The 24,844-nt window shown below is 44.6% G+C and overlaps 1 protein-coding gene across 1 annotated transcript; it reads left to right on the plus strand.

Annotated features, from left to right (window-relative positions):
* Positions 1 to 3,967: 3,967 nt before the first annotated feature.
* On the plus strand, positions 3,968 to 20,487 carry LOC146863741 (uncharacterized). The gene is made up of 3 exons (XM_085636664.1): positions 3,968 to 4,208; positions 14,573 to 15,076; positions 19,994 to 20,487. The coding sequence occupies exons 1-3, from the start codon at positions 3,968 to 3,970 to the stop codon at positions 20,485 to 20,487; spliced, it is 1,239 nt and encodes a 412-aa protein (XP_085492790.1).
* The last annotated feature ends 4,357 nt before the right edge of the window (positions 20,488 to 24,844 follow it).

Here is a 24,844-nt window from a genome sequence, read left to right on the forward strand (position 1 = left end):
GCGCCAACCCCTGGCCCGGGGGATACCACGTGAACCCTTCCCACTCCCGGCGGAGGGCAGTATCGATGGGACCCCCAACCGTCCTTCCACACCTAGGTGCGATCGCCCCACAGCTCTCTGGGGCCTGGCGCCTCTCCTGCTGGGCGTCTGGCCGCTCCCTACCCGGCCTCTCCGCCCCCTCCGGGCGCAAGGGTCCGGACATCAAAGGGCTCCAGTCCTATATCTGGGGCGACCCGACAACAGGACAGTAGTTGTATCCCGGAGTCAAGAGCCCTGCTGATCGGATCGCGGCTGACCCTACGGAAGAAGACTCATCCTGAACCCACACTCTGAGCCCTGCTGACGACGTTGCGGCTCCACCGTGCTTAAAGACCTTCACGAACCTTTGGGGCCCTGCTGACGCTGTCGCGGCCCGACCTTTTTGAACCTTACCATCAGAGCCCAGCTGACCTCGTCGCGGCTCGACCGAAGCGGACCTACCACCGGAGCCCTGCTGACTGTGTCGCGGCTCGACCCAAGCGGAACTACCACCCGAGCCCTGCAGACGCCGTCGCGGCTCCCCACGTCCGAGCCGCTCTGAGACCAGCGCTCAAGGTCTGGCGCAGAGCCCTCCCGTACCTGGTTGGTACTAAGACTGTCCCGCTACCCTATCCCTCTAACAGACATTGAGACTCGTACTGGATCCCTCGATCCCACTGTAAATATTGAACGTACTACTTTTGATAAAGAACCAAGTCAAGCAACTGATATTGAGTCCTGTGTGGTGGTTTTACTGGGCCTAGTACGATCATAGGAGAAGGACCTCCCCGAAGGGGGCTTCTCAGCGGCGCTCGGCTATACTTTTGCGGTAGGAAGGTGCCCCGGAATAGTCTCCCCGACTTCCCGGTGGTCCTCCCTCCAACACTGGGCAAATCACTTAATCTCCCAGTGCCTACCAAAAATGAATGTGTGTCCTAATGTAACATAACTGGTGCTATGTAAAGCGCTCTGATAACTGTTTTGGGACAAGTTTGCACTATATAAAACTCTACATAATGGTAGTAAAGGTGAGAACACAGGAGCCGCCCCTCCCCCATATCCTAGAGGCAAAGGCGCCGAGTAGTGTGTGATGATGGCCTTATATTTTGAGCATTTGGGTGAGACTCAAGGCCTGTGAAAAGGCACCCTTGGGGATAATAACCGCAAGCACCCATTACCCTGAAGTGTGCTTACTTCGCACAGTACAGGGACAAATCAAACCCATGCCCTAGGACTGTCCGCCATATCAAATATCGTACATTTGTAGGGAGGGAAGCCGCACCCTCCCCCCTTCATTGATACTTCACCTTGTTGTTCGGCCGGCTTATGATGACCTACGACAGAGACACAACTCGATACTTAGTTGTACACCGTTGGGGCTAAAGAAAGTGACGTGCAACACTGCGAGGGCCTACAGTCACTAAGGCACAGCAATGGATAAGACCAATCCCGCAGGGGCAAAAGGGTCCAAATCTGTTCAAACCAATAAACTGAACCGCTATGCCCTTCCTAAAGACATGCTTCAGAGCTGCCATTCCAGAGGCCACTCTGCAGGCGATCCTGGAGGAGGTGACCAGGAGTTATCATTAAAGGATGGTATGGACGCAATAACTGGTGACAAAACCTCCTTGGAAGACAAAATGGACTCGATCTCAATTGACGTGAATTTGATTGGAGCGGACATCACTAAGCTTAATGAAAACGTCAAACAGGTGGAAATAACTACAACTAACCTAGTGGGGAACGTAGCGCAATTCCAAGGTGAGATCCCGGACATACAGACTTTCCGTAAATCCACCGAACCTAAGCTGGACGATTATGAGGGGCGCCTTAGGCACAACAATCTACGCATTTTTGGGTTCCATAAAAAGCCAAGGGGCAGACACCTGACCTCTTTGTTGAAGACCTTATCCTACGGCACCTACAACCGAAGGGCCTCAGCAAATTCTTTGTCATCGAAAGGGCGCATAGAGTCCCGGGGGGCGACCAAAGCCAGGGCCCCCCCATGTCCAATGCTAGCAAGAGTTCTGACTTTCCAAGACAGGGATGTGATCCTTCAGAACGCCAGATCGGGGTCTCCTCTCCGATTCGTCAACGCCGAAATCACATTTTTCCCGGACTTCACTCAAAGGGTGCAGAAGCAGAGACGGGCATTCCTCATGGTGAAAAAGAAACTTAGGGAGAGTGGCTTGAAGTACGCAATGCTATTCCCGGCACGTCTTCGTGTTGAGGCAGAGGGACACGCTTCTTTCTTTGACCAACCAGAGGAGGACGATGACTGGATCGAGAGCCGGATGGATCGACACCTGAATAGACGCAGCAGCGGTGATGAGACAGCCTCCCTGCCCCTCGGATGATGGGGCCTAAGCTGGGAGTGGGAGTCTCCTGAGTAAACTGGGTCCCGAAATGTGCTGAGACAGGTAACGGGCATCGCTGGGGCCAGCATCCAGGGGAGGACTCCCCCTAACCATTGATACCCAGAACTGTGGTGCGTGTTTCTCCTTGGGGACTGCATGGTTCCATTTGGGTTGGGGGGACAGAGGAAGAGTGAGCTTCGCCCCTACCTTCTCTACTTTTAGTTAATCTATTGGGCGACAGGCACTCTGCAATTTATTTGATGGGCAGTTCTACGCCCAGAGTGCAGGGCAGCAGGGATAGGGAGTTGTTGGGTTGGGGGTTTGTATTTGTTTGTTGTTGTGGTTTCAGCATCGGTAATATGTCTTTAATCTATCATAGAGGACGCAAAGATCTTCTAAATGATTGATGAGTGCACAGTGGGACAAAAGTGTTAAAATATTGAGCTGGAATGTTAATGGGCTGTGGAATAAGATCAAACACAGTGTAGTCCTTCAATATTTGAAAAGATAGGCCCCCGATATTGTCCTGCTTCAGGAGACACACCTGGTCGGAAACTACTATAAGGTGATGCACAGATGGGGATATAAGATGGTTGAACGTGTGGGATTTACATCCAGCTCATGAGGTGTGAGTATCATGATAAAAAAGTCGTTCCCACTCGCTGTGAGCAGCACATGGACGAATGATCGTGGCAGATATGTAGAAATAACGGATACTTGGGAGGGACTGACCATAATACTTATATCAGTCTACATACCGCCAGGCCTGCAAGATTTAGGCGCTATTTTACTTTTTATTCCAGACAGCCTGTTAGTCCTTGGGGGCGACTTCAACTCAGTAGTCTCGGGTACACTGGACCGACACCACCCGCAGGAGGTGGGGCCATCTTCCCGTTGGCTGCCGGATGTTCTAGATGCCCAGGGGTTAGCAGTCGGGTAAAGAACACATCATCCCGAGAGGACACAACACACTTTTCACTCTGGGGCACATCACAGTTTTTCCCACATAGACTACTTTCTAATCCCGCCTCACAAATTGCCCACATCCACGAAATCAAACATTTAGCCAGGAGTATTTCCGATTACTCACCCGTATGGGTTCACATAGTCCTCAACCAGATAAGAGTGGGGAGACTTGCCCCAATTCACCCATGGTACCTCTGGGACCCGAAAATCCATAAAGACCTCATCAAACCATAGACAATTACTTTCTAGAAAATGAGGGGTTTGTGCCCTCTTCCCAGACATTATGGGAAGCCTTTAAGACAGTGATCCGGGGTCAAGCCTTATCTTTAATTTCCAGAACAAAGAAAGACAAACAAAGAGAGATCTCAGACATCGAGGCCGAAATTTGCCAGTTAAAAAGTGAACTCGAAACAAGAGTTACACCAGAAAAACTGCACACCTTGAGTCTCCAACAACACGACTATAGAGCTCTGGTGACTGACAGGGCTAAAACTCTGGGATGGGTAAAACTGAGCAGAATATACGACTTGGGAGATAAAGCAGGTAAATTACTAGCTGGGCTCAATAAGAAAGAGTGGACGAGCAGACTGGTTCCTGAACTCAGGGACGATGGTGGGGTTCCCATTATGGATCCACAGTATATTGCAGACAAATTCTCCTATCATTTCAGCACCATATACACTGCCGTAGCACCTTACACTGAGGAAGACTCTCAAGAGTTTCTAAGAGACTTTAGACTCCCCAAGCTCTCTACAGATGACTGTCATTTCTTGGAGAGTGCTCTGACGACAGACAAAATAGCGCAAGCAATCCGATCTTTAAACTCAGGGAAACTTCTAGGTCCCAATGGAATACCCTTCGAGCAATGTTAGACCTGATAAACTGGCACCATATTTAAAATTCATGTTCGATGAAAGCAGGGAGGGGGTACCACTACCTAGAGATCAGAGGATTGCCACCATAGTTAACATACACAAAGAAGTTAAAACCAAAACTGATTTTGCTATGTATAGAGCGATATCTCTTCTGAACGCTGAACCAAAAATCCTGGCCAAGGTCTTGGCCAACCGACTGGTCAAGATTATTGGGGGCTTAGTCCACCCAGACCAATCCGGCTTTATGCCACACCGGAACACAGCTCTGAATCTGTGTAGAGTCCACGGGGTACTGGGTAGAGCAAACACGATCCAAGAGCCAGCTATGATTGTGTCCTTGGACGCGACCATGGCATTCGATACTATTGAATGACCGTATCTCTGGAAAGTGTTAGGGAAGATAGGATTCGGCCCGAACTATATCCGATGGGTACGCCTCTTGTATAATGAGCATATGGCACAAGTGGTGGTCAATAACCAAATGTCAGCCATATTCACACTCAGTCGTGGGACCCACCAGGGGTGTTTGCTTTCGCCTCTCCTATTTGCCCTAGCCCTGGACCCACTGGCAGCATGCCTCCGGGAAGACTCAGTAATACGAGGACTACATTAGCCCCCAGACTGGGAGGATCGCATCCCACTATATGCGGACGACATCCTACTCTACCTTGCCTCTCCAAGAAAATCCCTGGTGGCTGTCTTAGATATCCTGGCAATCTTTGGTAGATACTACGGATTCTCCGTTAACTGCAGCAAGTCCATTTTGTACGTCCTCAAGGCAGACCCGCCCACTCTGCCGAGAGGCTGCCCAATACAAGTCAATACAGTGGGCTTCAAGTACTTAGGAATATTTATTTCCCTAGACCAGTCACTCCAATATACCAGCAATCTTCTTCCGCCACTACACAGGCTCAGACGAGACATTACCAGCTGGAACTCTCTTCCCTCTCACTATTAGGCAAAGCGGCCCAATTTAAAATGAGGTCCCTGTCCCGGTTTCTCTATGTCCTACAAAACTCCTTAGATCCTGTCCCAACGACGTACTTTCAACAAATCGAGGGCCTCCAGAGGGACTTGCTATTGGACGGGAAATCACACATCGCCCTGAATAAACTTACATTAAACTCGTACGACGGGGGCATCAGCCTCCCTGACATCAAAAAATACTATTGGGCGGCACACTTAGCAGCCATAAATCATTGAAATTATGGTCGGCTCGATGACCCTGGCTATAACATAGATAAGTGACTCCTTCCTGGGGGGAACTATAATAGGGCACTCTATTCCAAACCAGAGCGATATACATTGACAGGCCCTACCAAACACTCAGTCCACATATGGCATGTCACCACTAAATTCCTACGATGCGGGACATAAGTTGACCTTAGCGACTCCACTGTGGGACTCTGAGTGGCTGGGTGGTCTATCGAGATCAAAGTTATTCAGCAAGTGGGAACTCATTGGGATCTCACATATCAACGACATCTGGTATATGGGTGAGGTGAAATCCTTCACCAAATTGCAAAAGAAGCATGAATACTGGACGGTCACGTACCCGGCAAAAGTATATCCTTAATCTACAAGAAATTGATAAACAATATGGCAGATCCACTTCAATCATTGTGGGAGAGATGGATAAGACATGGCATTGAAATGGACGACGAAGACTGTCAGGAAGCAATATCTTCCCAGAGAGTTGTTGCAATCCCAGCGAGACTTAGGCTTGTGCAGCTCAAAATGCTTCATAGGATATATATCACAGGGCCCCATTTAGTACAGCTGGGGAGCGCTGACGGGGGTAATGCAGGAGTAAATGTGGCCACCTAGGAACATTTATACACATCATATGGGAGTGTGAACACATACGCTACTTCTGGCAGAAAGTACAGGATACAATCAATGCAGTACTCGCCACTAACCTTCACCCAGAGGCATGGAGGTGCCTCCTGAATGTGTGGGAACGCATCAACCCATCAACGTGAATACTCACCAGACACAGTGGGTCACACTGGTGTTAATGCTTGCCAAAAGAAATATCGCACAGCTGTGGGGCGTGGTTCAGTCACCCACAATGGAGGCCAGGGGCTGCCCCAAAAAATAGTCCCGCATATGGAGCCCATGGAACACATAACGAGGGGAGATATGCCTACCGTCACGTTGTATTGAGCAATTGATCTCCTCACCCCGTAACCTACCCTAATGATGTGATGTTGTGATTAATTCTCACTTATTGTCTTCAACTTGTGCGATTTGGTTGATTCCTCTGTAATATGTACTTGATGCTGATGTATGTTAATAAAAATATATTTTTTTAAATGTACTGATAAATATGGAGCTTATTTTCGAAAGGGTTATGCCACTTTTGCACCATGCAGTGTGGTAGGTGTGTGATGCAAACCTCTAAGTCAGATTTTTAAAACCACACAGAGCCACATTGCGTGGCTCTGAGTGGCTTCAGCAATCTGGAGTAACACAACGCAGCACAAATTGCGCCTTTGGATTACTTTGCCCTGGGCAAGTATTCCATGAATGTTGTGTGGGTGTTCCCATGCAACTCCCATATATTTTGATGCATCCTGGGATTTACAAGAACTTGTAAACCTGGGAATGCACCAAAATCTTATACCTTCCCAGGAGAGGTGTAAGAAGAAGAAATAACTCTATTTCTTCTCATTCCTATCTCTTTTTGTGTGTGCTGTATTCTGCAACCTTACACCCTTCTGTACCAATGGCATTCTGCAGCACACATAGGAAGAATCTGCCTTCCAGGATTGTTTTTCAACAGGAAGGTGTACCTTCCTGCACAAAAACGATCCTGCATGTACCAAACACACCCTTGTGCCATGGTGTCTGCAGAGTCGCTAGTATGCCTAAAGGGTGCAAGGGAATTGATAGTAATGCAGCATATAGCCTCAAACAAGGGGCATTCCTGCCATTTCCCTGTCACACAGTGCAGCAAGGTGACTTGCTGCACCACTCTGCATCAAAAGCTCATAAATGAGCCCCTACATTCAGAGATGTATTCATCCGCTTGAACTAGTTGTGCGCCTGAAAAGTTGTACCAAACAAGCATTTTGTGTATATTACCATTCAATCCATGGGACACATTCCCTGGGCTGGCATTTCCCCAGAGTATAATTGTACACAATGTTGATTTACACTTTGGAGAAATCCGTCCTGATGCACAAATGCATATTTTCCCTTTTCCATTTGTTTTCCTCCATCTATCCAACCCCTTACTCTTTTTTTAGTTTCAGGGTGATCTGGTCTCCTTCCCACTCTGAATGGGGATGAAAGAGTTCTTATATGAGATCCACTCTGCATGAATGGGAGTATGAGGCTGATATGACCCCCCACTTTTACATGCACTGGATACTGAGTCCACTGTCAGTGCCCACTGGAGCTGTGATAATACAGGTGACATCAGACACTATTGTCATCTAGATTGGGTACATGTTCATGCTCAGTCTATACATGTGCGGGCCTTTCATTTGCATCTATAATTCTCTGTTATCCCTTTCATCTACATTCTCATGTTTAAAGTCTGCAGAGTGTTGAGAAGTCAATTGCAAAGTACTTTCTCAGCACTGTGCTCGACATCCCAGCTCGCCCTTGCTACCTTTAACCTTCCAATACTCTTCATGCAAGGGGAGGGGGCTGTTCTTTACCTCGGGACCGAGCCATTTGCAGCACAAGCCAACTTCCTCTAAAAGTAGGGAAGATAGGGCTTTGGCAATTCAACTTGGGGGACTTGGACTGGTCCCCTCTTTCTGATGAATTCACGCCCCCCTCGGGGAGCAATTTGAAGATCACTATTCTGTACGTTGATACGCAGACATTTCTCGTATATGTGCCTCTCTGTATGTTCTTCTATAGCCCATGTAAAGCTCTCAGTTGTTTACAACAATGTGGTAGGCAGTATATAGAAGTTCAAAATAAAAAGATAAAGTTCCAAAGATTTCCAGTTTCTAATTATCTATGCAACCTCATGCTTTCAGATACATGGTTCATAATATTGACACCTAAATAACACGTAGGGAACACATTTCCTCAATATGTTCCTTTTCCTGCTCCCTTCAGACCCTCCAGTTGTGGTAATCCTCCTGCCCTGTTTTCCAACTTGAATGTTCACTTAGTCCTGCATTTGACCTCTACCCATAGCCAGGATGGGGATGTGCCTGCTAGATGTCTTTGAGTGCCCACAAACAGACGATAATGTGAGTGTTTCCGTTGAGCATCTTAAGCAGTCCATGAACAAGTACAGTGCCCAGTCCTGTGAACATCTTATTTGAATGAATTAAAGCATTAGCAAATCTACTCATGAGTTTAAAATCACATTTCATGAATTGCCATCATTAATGTGTCACTCGGGTACCATGGAGAACAGCTGTAACCACAGCTCCAACTCCAGGAGCGGGCACCATATACTTCTTCCATGTGTAGAACATGTAACTTTCATACTAATGAAATGGACTATTTGGGTTATGCTTTGCAGTCACTTGCATTATGATTGAATGGTTTGCTTCATGTGGAAAAGTCATGCAAGATTGGATCTGAATTTATGCCAGGGCTTCCGATTGGCATACAGTAACTATCGGCAAGGGCAGTCTTTATGCTTCTTTTGTTGATCTCAAGTCCGCCTTCGACCTGGTCCCAAAAAACAAACTGTGGATGGTTTGGCATGCCTTGGGCATACCCCATGCTCTATGTATTTTTCTGATTCTGCTTCATGAACATAACAATGCTAATGTTCTCTGGGGCTGCCAAGATGATCTTACAGATAGCTTCTTTATCAAGAAGGGGTGCATCAAGGGTGCTTTTTGGCCCCAACTTTGTTTTTACTGTTTTTAAACTGCGTTGTTCAATTTCCTTTCTCTTCTCTTACTGATCCACCAACATCAGTAGGTACACCAATGTTTGATGACAATATGCTATTAGAATCTAAAACCATGAGTGGGCTTCAGCGTGCGTTGTTTTGTTTTGAGAAATGCTATGGTCTGAGGGGTCCTGTAAATAATACAGATACAACTATGGATATGTGTTTAAATCAACACAATTCATTTAAAGGCAGCATATTATTGGGGAGGATATTTTGGAGTGCACTGAGGTTATAAGTTATTTGGGTGTGACTCTGGCCCCAAATTTATCTTGGAGCCCATAAATAAGAAATGGTCTCTTAAGCATTTCCAACTTGCTAGTAAAGGAACTTAGCAACTCTTAAACTAAACCATTCAGCCAGGTTATCCAAATTTAAGATGCAAAGGTTCTGGGTGCAGTCCTTTATGGTGCTGAACTTTGCTGATTTCCTGAAACTAGATAGATTCAAGAAATGCAAACTATACAGTGGTCTTAAAGGTGTTATTTTGGCAGAATGCTCTAAAATGAATAGGCTCGCTACAAAAAAATCAAACAATCTCTCTCAGTTATTGGTATGGTGATGCTTTGCATGATACTTTGGTATCTCTATTTACAACGGCTGTTATCTGAAAAGAGCAGTTTTGGTTAGCTTAACTTTTACCTGAGACACTTATAGTGGAATGTAAATAAATAATGGGAAGGTTTTTGGACTTTAAATCCAACTATTCTTAGGAGCTATATTGGGACTGTATATCAGTCCCTCTTGATAGTAAACTATATTTCCTATTCAGAATTAGATCCCTCCCAATTAAATCATTTACCAAAAACAGGAATACTTATAGGGTCGACAAATGCCTACATTGCCCATCTAGTGAGGAAGCCTTTTCATATTTATTGTTTATATGTCCAGCCTATTTAAATCCCTGAAGGAAATGGCTTTCACCTATATGTAGACCCTTGGGGTCTAAAAGTAGTATTGTAGCAATGATAATTTTAATGACTAATTGCAGTCTCTTGAGTGCATGTTCTGTAGTCAAATTGTTGGGATGGATGTATGCCGTCAGACTGCGAACAAACACCAAGTGAATGCTATGAGATCTTATCAATGTGTACATTTTTTTTTTTAAATATTCAAATTGGAATTTTTATATGTTGTAATGTATAATGTGCCACTTGTTTTTGTACTTTGCTATTATATATTTCACTCATATAATACTGATGCTTATATCACGGTGTGTCAAAATGCTTTACATTTTATTAATTTTCACTTTGTTTATGTTCCTCTATTGCTTTTATGAACTTGTTTGTCGAAATAAAGCTAATTGAATCAAATTGAATCACATTTAGGGTCATATTTACAAAGAATTGATGCAAAACAGCACACTAAGCAATGTTGCTGTGCTTCGTTACCTTGAGAGATTAGAAGTATGGCAGTTGCACATGGCCCGTCTTAGCGGATTTTTGCCTAAAACCTTTTGCTTTTTTCCCTCCTGGTTTTTGCAGATTCTCCTTTTGTGGCTTGGGATTGTGGGCACGTAATGCTGTGTGAACGTGTGCTTGTCCTTCCTGCACATGCTAGGAAGGGGTGCTTAACTGATATGTTTAGGTGCTTTAACTGTGAATGCCCTGTAAAAAGTTATACCACATTCTCATGGCAGGTACTGCACTGGCTATTAGTGGACCACAGCACTGATTGTGCCTCCCTCAAGAATTGCTTTTCAAACATGTCACAGAACTGTGGGTGAGCGGTTGCACTTAGGCTCAGGGTACCATTTCTAACTTCCACTACCATTGAATAACCACTAGGGGAAGCCCTGATTGGCAGAGCAAATGGTAAGCTAAAGGCAGGGCAGGTACACATGGGTGTTCCTTGTCCAGGTAGTGAGAAACCCCATTAGGGTTTCCCTTGCAAGGAGCTTGTCTCCTCCTATGGGACACCACAGGATTTTGCTGATTCTCTTTTAGTGGCCATAGTGCTCAGGGCACTTTCCCACTATAAATGCAGTATGAAAGTGCGTGCACGCTCCCTCCCTACACATGTCGCCGCCAAGTCCTGGAACACCCTCCCTATCCGTCTAAGGCAGACTGAAGACCTACTAACCTTCAGGAGGCTACTCAAGACCTGGCTGTTTGAGCAGTAGCAGCACCCCCCCCGTGCCTTGAGACCCTTACAGGTGAGTAACGTGCTTTACAAACGTCTTTATTGATTGACTGATAGTGCTGACATGGTGTTTTTAAATATGTGTCAGGCCTGCCATTGCAGGCCTGTGTGTGCACACTTGTACCTATGGTCTTTTTAAACATGTGTCAAGCCTGCCATTGCATGTCTGTGTATGTGCACTTGCAACTACTGGTGCCATACTTATGCAGTGCAGAGTTACACTTGTGGGGACATGGGACCGGAGAACCTGGGACTGCTTGGTGCACACTGCCAGAGGACTCTGTTGTGCACAAGGAGGATTAATAAATAAATAAATCCATTGGAAGGGAAAGTGTACCCTTCCTGAATAGTTGATGGCCTAGACTGACTACCTGCTGCTGCGTCTCACCCTCAGGTGTGCCCTCTGAGGATTTGTTGGCTTGCCCCCTGTTCTTTTGGGGTTTCAGGAACATTGAAGATCTCCCGCAAGGATCCCACAGTGTCTAATTGTGACACCTGGAGAGCGGTGCTCTCTTAAGTGCCCACATTGTCTGCTAGATCCCAACTGGTAGCACGGTGTGAGCATGGAGCTAAGAATTGTGCCCGGATGCCGGACTGCCTTGTATGGAGCCCCAGAAGTCTTACTCAAATCTAAGGTTTGTGACCCCTGCATCATGGGGACCATAACATGCATAAGGGTCTTGTTGGTAGTGAGCGTAAACACTGGTTGCAGGATCTAGTGTGGCTTTGTCGATTGTGCCGCATCTTTCTCATGTGACACGCTGACTGCATGCTCATTGCATGTGGTGCCTGATTAACAGCTTTCAACCCAAGGAGATGAGGGAATACCTGTACTAGTGTCTTATTCTACATTATGTGGCCCTGCTAAACGTGTGCCTGTGTGTGTGTGACCAGAATTGTCTGGTGCAACAAGCACTGCTTGGTTGCTACTTGAATTGATGTGTGTCTGACAGGTTGCCTCCTTCCGAGAGGCTCCCCTGCTCATTCCCCCGTTTATCAATTGTTCCTTTTGAGCACTCAGTGTGGCCGACCACCTGTCCTTTCCTCACCATGTTTGATGACTTCATGTTGCCAGGTAGTATTGCTATATAGGGCCTGAGTAGTAAGAGTTATTGACTAATCTGAAAGAATGCTTCTGAGAGCGGTCGGAAGTGGGTCAAGCAACTGCGTAACCACCACCTCTGTGCTTTAGAGACCTGGGCGGGTGCTGGAAGGCATACTGTGGAATTCATTGAGTGAGCAACTATTGCCCTCAGCCCACTTCTGCTCCACATCCTGTAGGTGAACTTCCAGAGAGTTGGCCAAACCCCCCAGTTGTCGAATGCATCCTAATTAGTCCTGCTACCTTTCCCCACCATCTTCCCTAGGACCCTGACAAAGTGTGACTCTGGCCGTGATCGGCCTAGTATCGGGGAAGGGCTGTTTATCTTAAACCAATGGGTGTAGTATAGTGGTGGTTAGCTGAAAGGGTGAGGAGGGCTTGGAGAATGGGGTCTGCATTGTATTGTCAACTGAAATGCTGGATATTAGTTGAATCCCATTACGCTGCTGTGTGTGAGAGTACCCCATACGGATCTGCCTGATATCTGTGGTACCACGTAACAGTGCCAATTGAGTGTGTGTTTGGGAGTGGCTGTGTGAGGACTCTCTGTTCTGTAATCATTCGCTAAGTGGTGTTACTTTGTCGCAAGGGATCTGCCTCATTAATATTCATGAGGCTGGTCACATTTTGCCACCCACTGGGAATGGCCTGCAAACTGTTTTTTTTTTTCAAATGCAGCCCATTCTCCTTAAAGGAAAATGTGATAAGTTTTAAAACAAAATGAAAAATGTTTGTGCAAATAACTAACCTAAGGTCAATCTCACTGCTTCTAAATGCAGCCAATGTCATCGAAAAGGCGTCAACACCCAGCTAGCAAACTTCATTGAAACCAACAAGATCCTGGACATCCCTCAAACTGGATTTCACAGCAATCACAGACCAGAGACTGCCCTACCCACCTCCATTGATGACATCGGTGCCCTCCTCGACCAGGGCCAAACGGTAGCCCTCATCTTCCTGGACCTCTCAGCTGCCTTTGACACTGTCTCCCACTGCACACTAGCCACCAGACTCCACAACGCCGGCATCTGAGGAAAGGCCCTTGATGGGACACGCTCACTTCTCCCAGGCAGAACTCACCGAATTAGACTCCTGACCTACCTCTCAGAACCAACAGAAACCAGATGTGGACTATCCCATGGGCTCAACATTGTCTTCTTTGCTGACGACACCCAGCTCATCCTCTCCCTCACCAAGGATCCCAACATCACTGGGCTCAACTTCCAAGATGGGATGAAAGTAGTTGCCACCTGGATGAAGAAGAGCTACCTGAAACTCAACTCAGAGAAAACAGAAGTCTTCATCCTTGGCTCCACTCCCTCAGCATGCTATTTTGACTGGTGGACCCTCGCCTTTGGAAACTGCCCTCACCCTCCCCCCGACAGACATACACTATGAACCGCCAGATCAAAGCTGTATGCTCGGCCTGCTTGAACACCCTCCGCATACTCCCAAAAACTTTCAGATGGATCCTTTCTGAATCCAGAAAAACGGTCACGCACACCCTCATCACTAGCAGACTGAACTATGGCAATGCCTGTGATGCCGTAATCAACAAATTCCTTCGCAAGCGCCAGACATGTCAGAAGGCCACAGCCAGCCCAATACTACACAGACCTGTTCACAACAACATTACCCAACACCTCCGTGATCTTGACTGGCTCCCCATCAAGAGAAGAATAACCTTCAAGCTTCTCACACACTCATACAAGGCCCTCCACAACATTGAGCCAGCATACTTAAACAACCGCCTCTCCTTCCACGCTACCAAGATAGACCTCAGATGAGCCGACCTCTCTCTGGCCACCATTCTACACATCTATAAGAGCAGAACGGGTGGAAAGTCCTTCTATGACCTCGCAGTCCTGACATGAAACGACCTTCCCCTCCACCTCCGGCAAAGCCCTACACTGCTCCAGTTCAGGAAGGACCTCAAGACCAGGCTCTTCAGATGACCCAGCACCCAACTTAGTGATCCCCCCAGCACCTTGAGACACATTACAAACTCATGATTGATTGAATAGCTGCAGGTTCCAAAATCCATACGAAGCCCCTGCATTTCTAGCACTGTTTTGAAGCCCAAAAAGTCTTCGCCTTGTTAAGTGTAAAATATTGTCAAGCTATAGAGCAGTACCTTTTGTATTCTGACTTCCTCCCTATCTGAAAATATTCAAAAACACGACTGCCTCCTCCTGAATACATTTCTAACCTTTGTTCTTCTTTTCTCCCCTTTAAGGTACAGTATTCCCGGGTCACATTTTGGGAGTCATTCCTGTCACAGAAAAGAGTTTTGAACAGGCTGTTCTGCCACCCTTTGTGGAGGGCTTAAATTCCTTGACGTCTGTTGCTGAAACCTTGCTGACCAGCACTGATCTGCCGCAAGTCATTCAAAATGTTCGCCAACTCCTAGAGTCGTCTCACAAAAGTCTGTCAAAGGCAGAGCAGTCATCCGTAGCGCAAGTGAAATCATTGAGCGCAAATGTGGAAGAGCGGTTAGACAAGATAAATCATTTGAATAATGAACAGAAGGTGCTAGAAGATAAGAAACAAGTTCGTACAGTGGAACTCTCTGGACAGCATGGCCAGGAGTCCCTTGCCAAAGAAATACAAGCAACAAAGGAAGATCTCAAGGAAGCAAATGATGCTATAGACAGAGCAACAAAAACATGGTACGATGGACTGGCAGCAAAGAAGAAGGGCATTGGCATGATATTTATTCCTTTGGCTGGACCAATAATAGGTATATATTGCTCTTGGCTCATATTGAATGTCCTAAAACAAATAAAACACCCACATTCATACCACGTAGTCCCAGAAAAAACTCAGATAAACACCTAGTGCCAAAATGTCAAAGATTTTATGCAGCGCAGAGCAGCAATAAATGTTGCTGCGCTGTTTTGCGTCCACTGGCGAGAGCTGAAATGTGCCATAGTTACAAAGGATTGGCACAGTAATGCTCTCTCCATGTGCTGGCACACTTTCTGCTGCCACAGATCAAGGCAGGTACCCTTGCACCCTAGGACGAGGGAAAGGGAGCTGTGGGCAGGATAGTTTTATGCAGAAAGGATCTCCTTCCTGCACAAAAACTATGTTTTAATGCAACGTCCTCTGTTTATGAGTGCTGTGGAATGCAGCACTCATGCAGAGAGAAAGAAAGGGGGTAATATAAAAACTATATTCTCATTGGGCCAGCATCTGGGTGGTGTAAACCCATGTATACTAATCTTGATAGATATAAATTTGCTTCAGAATCTATGGTTGGATCCACAGGAGTGCCCATGCACCATCCATTAAACTCTCATGTGATGCATTTATTTTGGTCATATGTCAACACAACTCGGCATTCACATTAGTTTATGAATGCCATCCTGGATTTTGATCCGGATTTGTGTTAGAAAAGCAAAACAAACTAATGCAAACTCTGTGAAAATCTGTCCATGGTTTCTAACACACACACATTCACATAGACAGGTACATCAATCTGGAAGACATATTCACAAAATCTCACCATGCTCACACACAGGCATAAATTTAAAGAGGCTCAGCTGGAAAGACAACTCACAAACGCATACATACACACTTACATCACACACACATAGTTGACAAATACTAACTCTCTAGGCATAACTACGGAAACACCTAAAGGACGTAGGCGATAGAAGACAACACCAGCCTTTAAATGGGACTTACCAAGCTATGCAAACCCACCTTGAGTGGCTCTGCATGGCTTAGCCTAAATCACTTCCTTTCATTACTCTAAATTGAGAAGGTATTCCATGGATCCAGCAATGATTGTTTTACACTGTCCCATATGTACTGGGATTGCATCAGAATATTACACTTTCCCAAGTGAGGTGTGACAAGGAAAAATATATTTTCTCTTTTCAGTTGTGCTGCATAATGCAGCACACATAGAAAGAGGAAAATATCTCTAAGGATTGTTTTTGTGCAAGGAGGTTACCCTTTCTGCACAAAATCAATCCTGCCTGTAACACAGGCACCCTTGCACTGTGGTTCACTGGTGTCCGCATTGGCACTAAGCTGCAAGACATGTACCAGCTCAAGAAGAGAGCATGAATATATCTTTGTAAATATGAAGCATTTCTGCTCTATTAATTTACGCAATGCAGTTCATTGCACCATCTTTGTTTGCTGCTCTGATTTGCATAGAAGTTTTGTAAATTGGAAGATATTGCCTCTCTGTAAAGGTATAATGTATGCAGGGTGGGTGGTCCCCCGCATCCAAACCTCGTAGAAGTGGCATATTGAAATCTATAAGATTTCAGTGGTCCACTTCTAGTTCACCATTGTGTGAAACCCTTATGCCTGCCTCATGGCAGGTGTAAGACTGATACAGGCCCATTCACATGGGGCTTGGCCAATGTGAAAGGAACATTGCTGAAGTTGCGTCAAGCTTCCGACACAACTCCAGCAATGTGTCAGTTTTGCGTCAACAGATACATCAGTAATACTGATGTATTTGTCATTCCTTGTGACATGATGCGTCATACAGTTAGAAGGACGCATTCATCATGTCATAAGGAGGGTGCACTGAGAAGTGACACATCGCTGTTTTCATGCAACGATGCATCACTTCTCATAAATAAGGCCCTCAGTCTCTCGGCCAATCGTTTTAGCTGGAGATCCTCTTCTGAGGGGACCTCAGCTGTTTCTGAGTGGACTGACTCATGTCCACTCTCAGTATCATAATCCGTAATAATGTCATCATCCTTAGATTGGGCTACCACATCTGGGTGATATATCTCAAACTGAGCTAACAGTTGTCTGAGATATTCTGTCTTAGGACTTGTGTCCATTCTGATACTGTAGCACTTAAAGATGCTTCTGCAATGTGCATCGTTAAGGCCCAATTAAGGGGTCATGTCAAGCTCCTGATCATGGCTACTGATTTCAGGCATTATTTCGCTAAAGTTCTGACCTTTTTAGAGATTTACAAAAAATAACTAAATTACTTTGTCCTAAATAAAGTACAGATTTTTAAATTTCTAAATGTTTGTTTCAGGGACTTAACCAAGAACCTAGTAGTTTATTTTAGAAATTTAGAAAACATAAGCCAATCCCTAATTAGTCTATCTAAAGGCAATTTTTTGATTTTCTCATGTGTTCCCTCATTGACAAAGTAGTCCAGCAAATGAAAAGTTGTGTACTCCACGTACTCCGCTGCTGATCCACCAATGTAAGATACCATCTCTCTGCACAGTTTTCTAAAATGAAGTAAACTATGTAGAGTGTGTGAGATATTCCCAGAAGAAGATGGAGAAAACAAGCAGCTAATACTAATTCTCTTTGTGGTAATGTGGGCGAGCAGTTATTCTCATTAGAGGACAGTGTTAATAATAATATCCACATTTGTAAATCGCAAACACTCACCCGTAAGGGTCTCTAGGCGCTGGGGGCCGTCGGGAAGATTAAGTAAGCTATTGCCCAGAGTCACATGGTGCTGGGCTAATCTGCCGCCGGCGATCGAACCGTGATCTCTGGATTCCGGAGTCAGTTGCCTTGGCCCCGGCGCCACACCTCTTCCACTTGCATTTGAAAGCATTTGTCGTAGTCCCAGAGGCAATAAATGGGACAAATGTTGAAGGACAAAGAACAAGGTTCTTCATATATGTTTTTGAGAATCAAGACTTCAAATTGGAAATATATTTTATACAGTTCAATGAACTTGAATAAATACTTGTAGACTTTTCATTACGGGGATAAATGCAGTGCAGTTCAAAATATGCAGTACTTTCAGTATCTAGGCACTCGGTGGTTGATGCCATCAGATATTTACCATTGCAGTTGTCAGAGAAAGCAGTGGAAGAATATAGCTTGAATGGAGTTCAGTAGACCATCAACACAGTTACCGTCACGGGTGCCGGCAGCAGGTCACTGTCGGTCTATGGATGCCAAGCACCGCCAACTCAGCGGTCGTGGTTGCTGGACAGCTGGTGTAGATTTGGATGGCAGATGCCTAGTGGTCACTGGAAAGAGGGCTCCACCGAGAAGTTTCAAAGTTCACCAGGACAGACTATAGGTGTGATACAGAGCAGACCATCATGGATTAGGTGGTCATGACAACGTTGCTGCTGAACACCATCAAAGTCATTGGCAAGAGAATACGGCTCTCAGGAGCAAGGCTGTTTCCAGCATTGGTCATCATGCTGAGAGGATCCCTCAAGGTGATGGAGTTGTACAAGAGTCAATTCCACCAGACTGTTAAACCAACAGGCCTGGGAAGCTGCAATGTTGCTTTTCCAGTGGGGATTTGCGTCAACACAGAGTGTGTTGGTTCTCAACCACGGGGGTTTCTTAACTGACAGATGCCGGGGCCAAGAGTCCTAGCTCAAAAGGAGGATCTTCTGCATGGGCTCTGGGTTTTTGTGAAGGCTTTCCAGGCTTCAGGAAGAAGAGCAATTCCCTGTTGTCAAGTCTGCTTGCAGTTGGCAGGGATTTGCACCGGTTTCTTCTGCAGTAGGGCTCAGTTTCTGGTCCTCCAGCGGTCTTCTTCCATTGCTTTTTTTTTTAGGTCAGTCAAGTTTTTTGTCAGGTTCTCTGGGACCCACCTGAATAATGAATTTAGGGGCGTTTTTAGGGGAGGCCATATAGTAGCTAATGGGCTGCCTAAATGTGGGGTGCCTACACCCTCTTTATGCACACCCTGATAGGGGGTCAGCATACTCCAACTCCTAAAAAGTTACTAACCCCAATCTTAAGATGACAGATAGTAAAAAAGTAGGGTCTACTTTGCCTGCATGACCTAAGGGGTTGTACAAGGTGAAGATAGACCCCCCTCCTACTTTACCTACATTTTCCACCAACAGTGGAGGAAGACCAGGGGGTCACCATCTACTTCTAACAGCAGAGGGCTGGGATCAGGATTCAAAGATGGCATGTCCTTTGAGCTTCCCTCTTCTGCAGAGGTAGAGGCTGATCCTGCAGGGGGAAGGTGTGACCACCTCTGCTCAAAGCAGCCATTGTCTCTGGATCTGGAGAGCTCTAGCTCTCCTCCCAGTGGTCCAGAAACATGTCTGGTGATGGCAGTCTGGCTAAAACTAGACCGGGACAACACCAGTGTCTGGTAGGCTTTCAAGTAATTTATGTTTTTTCCATGTAATAACAAGCAGCGGGCAGAATTGGCAGAGTTTGATTCCACATAATTCCATTAAAATTCTGTAGAATTCAGATGGGGCAGAGTGGTACTATTTTCTTAATGCAAAATACACCCTTACTCCCAAACAGGGCTGGAAAAGAGAGCAGTCCCTCCATGTTTAAAAAATATTGCATATTAAACTTTGACCTTAACCATCGAGAGACTGCTCCTTTTTCCTTCCCAGTTTAGAAACCAAAAACTTCAGATTATTTCAGACAGCGGAGTGGCAGAATTTATCAGTAATTCTTGATAATAGGAGCAACTCAGAATTACTCACAGATCCATCCAGAGCTAATATTAATAGTTAGCATGGTATTCTAATAACAAAACATGAAATCCTTTTAAAAAGGTGCTTCATATCCAAATTTTAAACAATTGCAATGATATGCTTTGCCCACTGGTAAGTGCATGGTCTGAATAATCTCTTAATGTATATGTATTCACACACTTCAGTGTTACAGTGTACCGATAAACATGTAGTCTTTTTTCCCATTCTGTTAGGTCATATCGCAATCACTAAAGCAAATGCAGTTATGCAAAAAGCATTAAAGGAACTACAAGAAGCTAGATCGCTAAGAAGAACACACGAGAAAGCTTTGGAGAAACTGAAATCTCAGTTGCTAATTTCTGAGAAGGCGATCCGTTCTACGGAAAAGACCATTGCGGATAACACAGTAGAAATTCAAGTCCTCCAACAGGATCTAAACTCGGAAAGGGCACTGCATCAAAAATTGAGTAATTTCCTCATCACGTTGAAGAAATGCACCAGTTTACTGAGCACTGTTTCTGGCAAGACCAGTGTGGCCAACAAGTACCTGGAGCTCAGTGAAGTGCTTGATGGTCTGATTGGAGTCTTGAATGAAATCATAGTGACTTTACGCCCCCTTGTTGAAAGTAGTACCGAGTACTCACACCTGATCACTGCTAAATTACCAACCATCATACATAAGCTGGAAGAGGCTAACCGTAAGCTGAAGAAAGCTGCAGCGTCCTAAATCTGTGCGTTCCTATAGCACTGCTGTTTGTGTGCTTCTTTTCATGCATTTTGTTTCCCAATACCTTTGGGTGGACCTTTCACATCTCCTAAGTTTCTCTCCTTAATTTGGAATGGGCTGCTACCTGATCAGGAACTTTAACCTAAAGAAGGCAATACATCAAGTACAGCATCAACTCCCTGCCATACTCAGCTTTTCCTTATTATACAGAAAAGTACAATCTTACTAACTCTTCTTCAGTCAATGAATACAGAACATCCAACAGCACATCAAAAGCACCAACCCTGCTTCAACTCTTGCAACTGCACCTTGCCCTTAAATCCAGCAACAATAGATCTTAAAATTCTTATCTCACCATCATATTCCCTCAAAGGCACTTTTTATAATGATAGGGATGCATTTACAATATTTTGCTGAAGGGCAGCACTGCAAGTCTTCCTGCGGCACTGCGTTACAGCAAAAGAAAAGGGCAGAAATGTGCCTTGTTGATCAGATATGGCTCATTCATGTCCTTTTTCCCTTCACTGGCGCTAAAGTGACTGTATGCGCCATGGTGCAAGAGTGTGTGCATTGTGGAAAGTATTATTTTTGTGTAGGAAAGGACACCATCCTGCACAAAAGCAATCCATGGAGGCAATTTCCTCCTCGATTTGATCTGCTTAATGCAGAGAAAAATATATTGGAAAAAAAGTTATTTCTCCTTGTTGCAACTCCCCTTCTCCTCACCAAGTGTAGACTTCTGACACATTCCCAAGTTTACAGAACATTGTAAATCTAGAAATATGTCAAGTGCCATGGGTGTTACGTGGGAACACCTACAGTGATGACCATAGCAGGCCTCTTCATCCCAGTGCGAGGCAACTCAGCGACATGCGCTGGGTTGCCTAACACTATATCTACAATGCCATGAAAAGCCATAAAGGGTAGATATACATGACCTTGTAGCTATGGCACTGCAATGTGTGTCACTGAAGCGTCATTAAAAGTGACATTCTGCAGTGCCGGGACCTTGTAAATGAAGCCCATAATGTCTTACCCTGACCCTTTATATTAGCTCACTCAGGGAACACCCTCTTACCCGTACTCTCCAATGCCAATGCCCCCCTCACTCAAATGATCTTTTCAGAAGCTCTTAATACAGGTGAGATACTCCCACTCCTAAAGAATCATACACTGTATTCTGCTGACCTCCCCAACTTTCAGTCCATCACTCACATACCATTCATCTGTATCCATCTGCAAGCTCATGGGATCTGGTTGATATTGCAGCTAGCAATCAATCTAAAAAACAGACTTTAAGGCGCACTAACAGGTGAGAGGCTTTGACTCCGCCCTTATGCTGATAGTCTGGAGTACATATTTTGATTAGGCAAAAGATATGTGCTTCTACAAAGAACTGTTGCCTTAGACAACAAGATCATTTGAAGTGTTTGTTTTTCTCCGGCAGCAGCACAGAGGAGGAGTGTGGTTATTACCTTTGCGCTTCAGACTTCAGTTATGTGTTTGAGACCCAGGGCTTCACCAATATACATGGACTTCTTTTTCCAGCATGAAATTGCAACTGCTACCTGAACTTATATGATGATCGTAAAAGAGCTTTGAAAGTCTTATTGAGAGTGGGGCATAGGCTCCGCCCACATCATGGTACTCATAACTTGTGGATTTGAATGGGCCAAACATGTGTGCTTCCACTAAAACGCTACTTGTATATCAACATTTTCACTCACTACTACTGTTAATGAATAAATGTTATGATAAAGGCACTAGGCACTATGCCTGACACATTTATTGTGAAAAGCATGCGTTTAGTTTGATCGACATTTCAGGTTGGAATCTTATTAGTCTGTTTTAAAGCCTGCAGTTAGGGATATAATATGGAATCTAACATAAGTGCCATAGTAGGCAATGGTTTTCGTCTAGATCACTTAGTGTAACAAACTGTTGATATAGACGGCTTGCTGTGTCAGAATCGTTATTAGCGGCTATTAGGAGAGACAGCATTTTGCAAACCTTTCCAGTTTTCTGACTATGTGTCTGATGGTTGCATTGTGGGAAAGCTTACTTTCACTGCTTAGATGGTTAGGGTGGCAAGCTATACATCTGTTTGGTGCACTGGAAATGATACATCGAATGACTTGGGTCTGGTCTGATTATTATAAACATTTGGACAAAGGCAGTTGGTCTAGCTTATTAATTGTGAAAAGCAAATGTGAAAGTCAGGAAACCTTTAGTAGTTGGTTATCAGATGGCGTTACAGGCTATTGATGGATTTTGAGTTCATATAATCTCTCAGATTACCATAGTGGGTAGGGGTGATTGCGTTGGCCACCCACTGGCAAATGTTGAGGTGATGATCCTTGATAGACCCTATCTAGAGGTATTGTATCTTGTTTTGCATCTGTATTTCATTACATATTTGTAATTTTATATCTGTATGCATAATGTTTGCAAGTTTACGAGCACTTGAATGACCATGCCATGGTTAAGGTGTAAAGCAATCACAAGGGGGAAAGGTGAACGTCATGACAGATTTCATAGGTTTCATCTGTTTATATTGAAACAATATGACAAAGTCAGTAGGCCCAAACTACATATTGTGAAAAGCATGAATAGCCATATAAGGATGGATTGTTATTATACTGTGAGCAGCCTATAAACAGATACATTGTTAGATGGTAGTTTCACAGATGTAGTAGTAGGAAAGGGTTTTGGTGTTGGTGAGCCAACCAAGTAAAGTCGGTGAATTCAATGATCCATGTTAGGATTTCTTAGGAGTGATTGGGCCGGATTTACAAAACTAACTTAAGACAAAATCCTAAACTTACTACTTTTGGTATTCACAGAAGTTAGGATTTGGTCTAAAGTTTGTCTTAAGACAAACTTAAGACAGACTTAAGACAGACTTAAGACAGACTAAAGACAAACGTAAGACAGACTTAAGTTAGGATTTTGTCTTCAGTTTGTCTTAAGTCTGTTTTACGTATGTCTTAAATCTGTCTTAAGTTTGCTTTAAGACAAGCTTAAAACAAAATCCTAACTTCTGTGAATACCAAAAGTAGTAAGTTTAGGATTTTGACTTAAGTTAGTTCTGTGAATCGGCCCTATTGTCTTTTGTTTTGTCAACTGTGAGTTTCTTAACACTTGTTTATGTGTGACTGTATGGCAGATAGTTGGCCTGTGTAAAGCTTACAGAAGATGTAAAAGACATGAAAAGGCCCTAGTTTGCAGAAGATGCAATTCTAAAAGACATTGTGCTCCCATCTGAAAGAGTACTTCCTTTAAGTGCAGCCAGTTTTGCTCTAGAATGCATTGCATAAGGACAATGTTCCTCTCGCTCTCAGAACCTTTCCACACTTTGGAAGGATCAACAAAACAGGAGAAATTAGATGTGGCTTATTGGCCTGAGTTGCTGACTTTTAAACTTAAGGATCCATGAGGCATATTTACTAGACATTCAAAATACATTCAAAATATAGGACAGCAAGCAAAGTTGCTACTCTTTGTTGCATTAATGGTAAAGAGATGAATATCTACTAAGACATGGTGCTCTTCACCTCTCAACTAGAGAACTAGCACTTTTGAACTTGAGGCTGCCTAGTGCACAAGGAGGAAGGGTTCCTGTGTTATATGCATATATATTATATATTATTATTTTTGTTATATATATATATATATATATATATATATATATATATATATATACACCTACAGACGGTCGCCAGTAGGTAGATATAGGAAATCCGCAACATTCTATTTGGAATAACTTTGGCGCCGGTTGACGAATCTTCACGAAATTTTCCAAAATTTTGGCCAGCTCCGGTTCGCTCCTATCCTGAAAGCTTCACGGTGATTCGTCAAGCGGGGGCAGAGAAAAAAGGGGGGTCCCAAAACACATTTTCCTCATGCATTTCCCATTGGACCTTTAGCCGCAGCTACAGCCCGAACTGCTGAACAGAATACACCAAATTGGCAAAGAGGTAGTTCTTAGTTCAGACTCGTGCCTTTTGCTTAAATGATGTAAATCCATTCAGTAGTTACTGAGAGAATTAGAGTTAAAAGTACATCTATGTCCTCGGAGGATCCGCGCACCCTCCCGATCATGAGCTGAATTTTAATTGGCTGCCAACACTCTGTATCAGGAAGTGTTGGCAGCCAACTTGTGCCTCGGTAGAACCGAGGCACAAGAAACCCCCCCAAAAAAGTTGCAAAACACGAAAAGGGGGCAGGGTAGAATCACCCTGACCCCCTACGCCTGCTCAGGGGGTCCTACAAGGACCCCCAAGGCTAAAAAAATAATATGTTATTTTATAAACCTGGAGGATGCGCGCATCCTGCCGAAAGATTTTTTTTTAGCATA

This window comes from Triturus cristatus, chromosome 2_1 (assembly GCF_964204655.1).
Source record: "Triturus cristatus chromosome 2_1, aTriCri1.1, whole genome shotgun sequence".
In the NCBI taxonomy this organism is placed as follows: domain Eukaryota; kingdom Metazoa; phylum Chordata; class Amphibia; order Caudata; family Salamandridae; genus Triturus; species Triturus cristatus.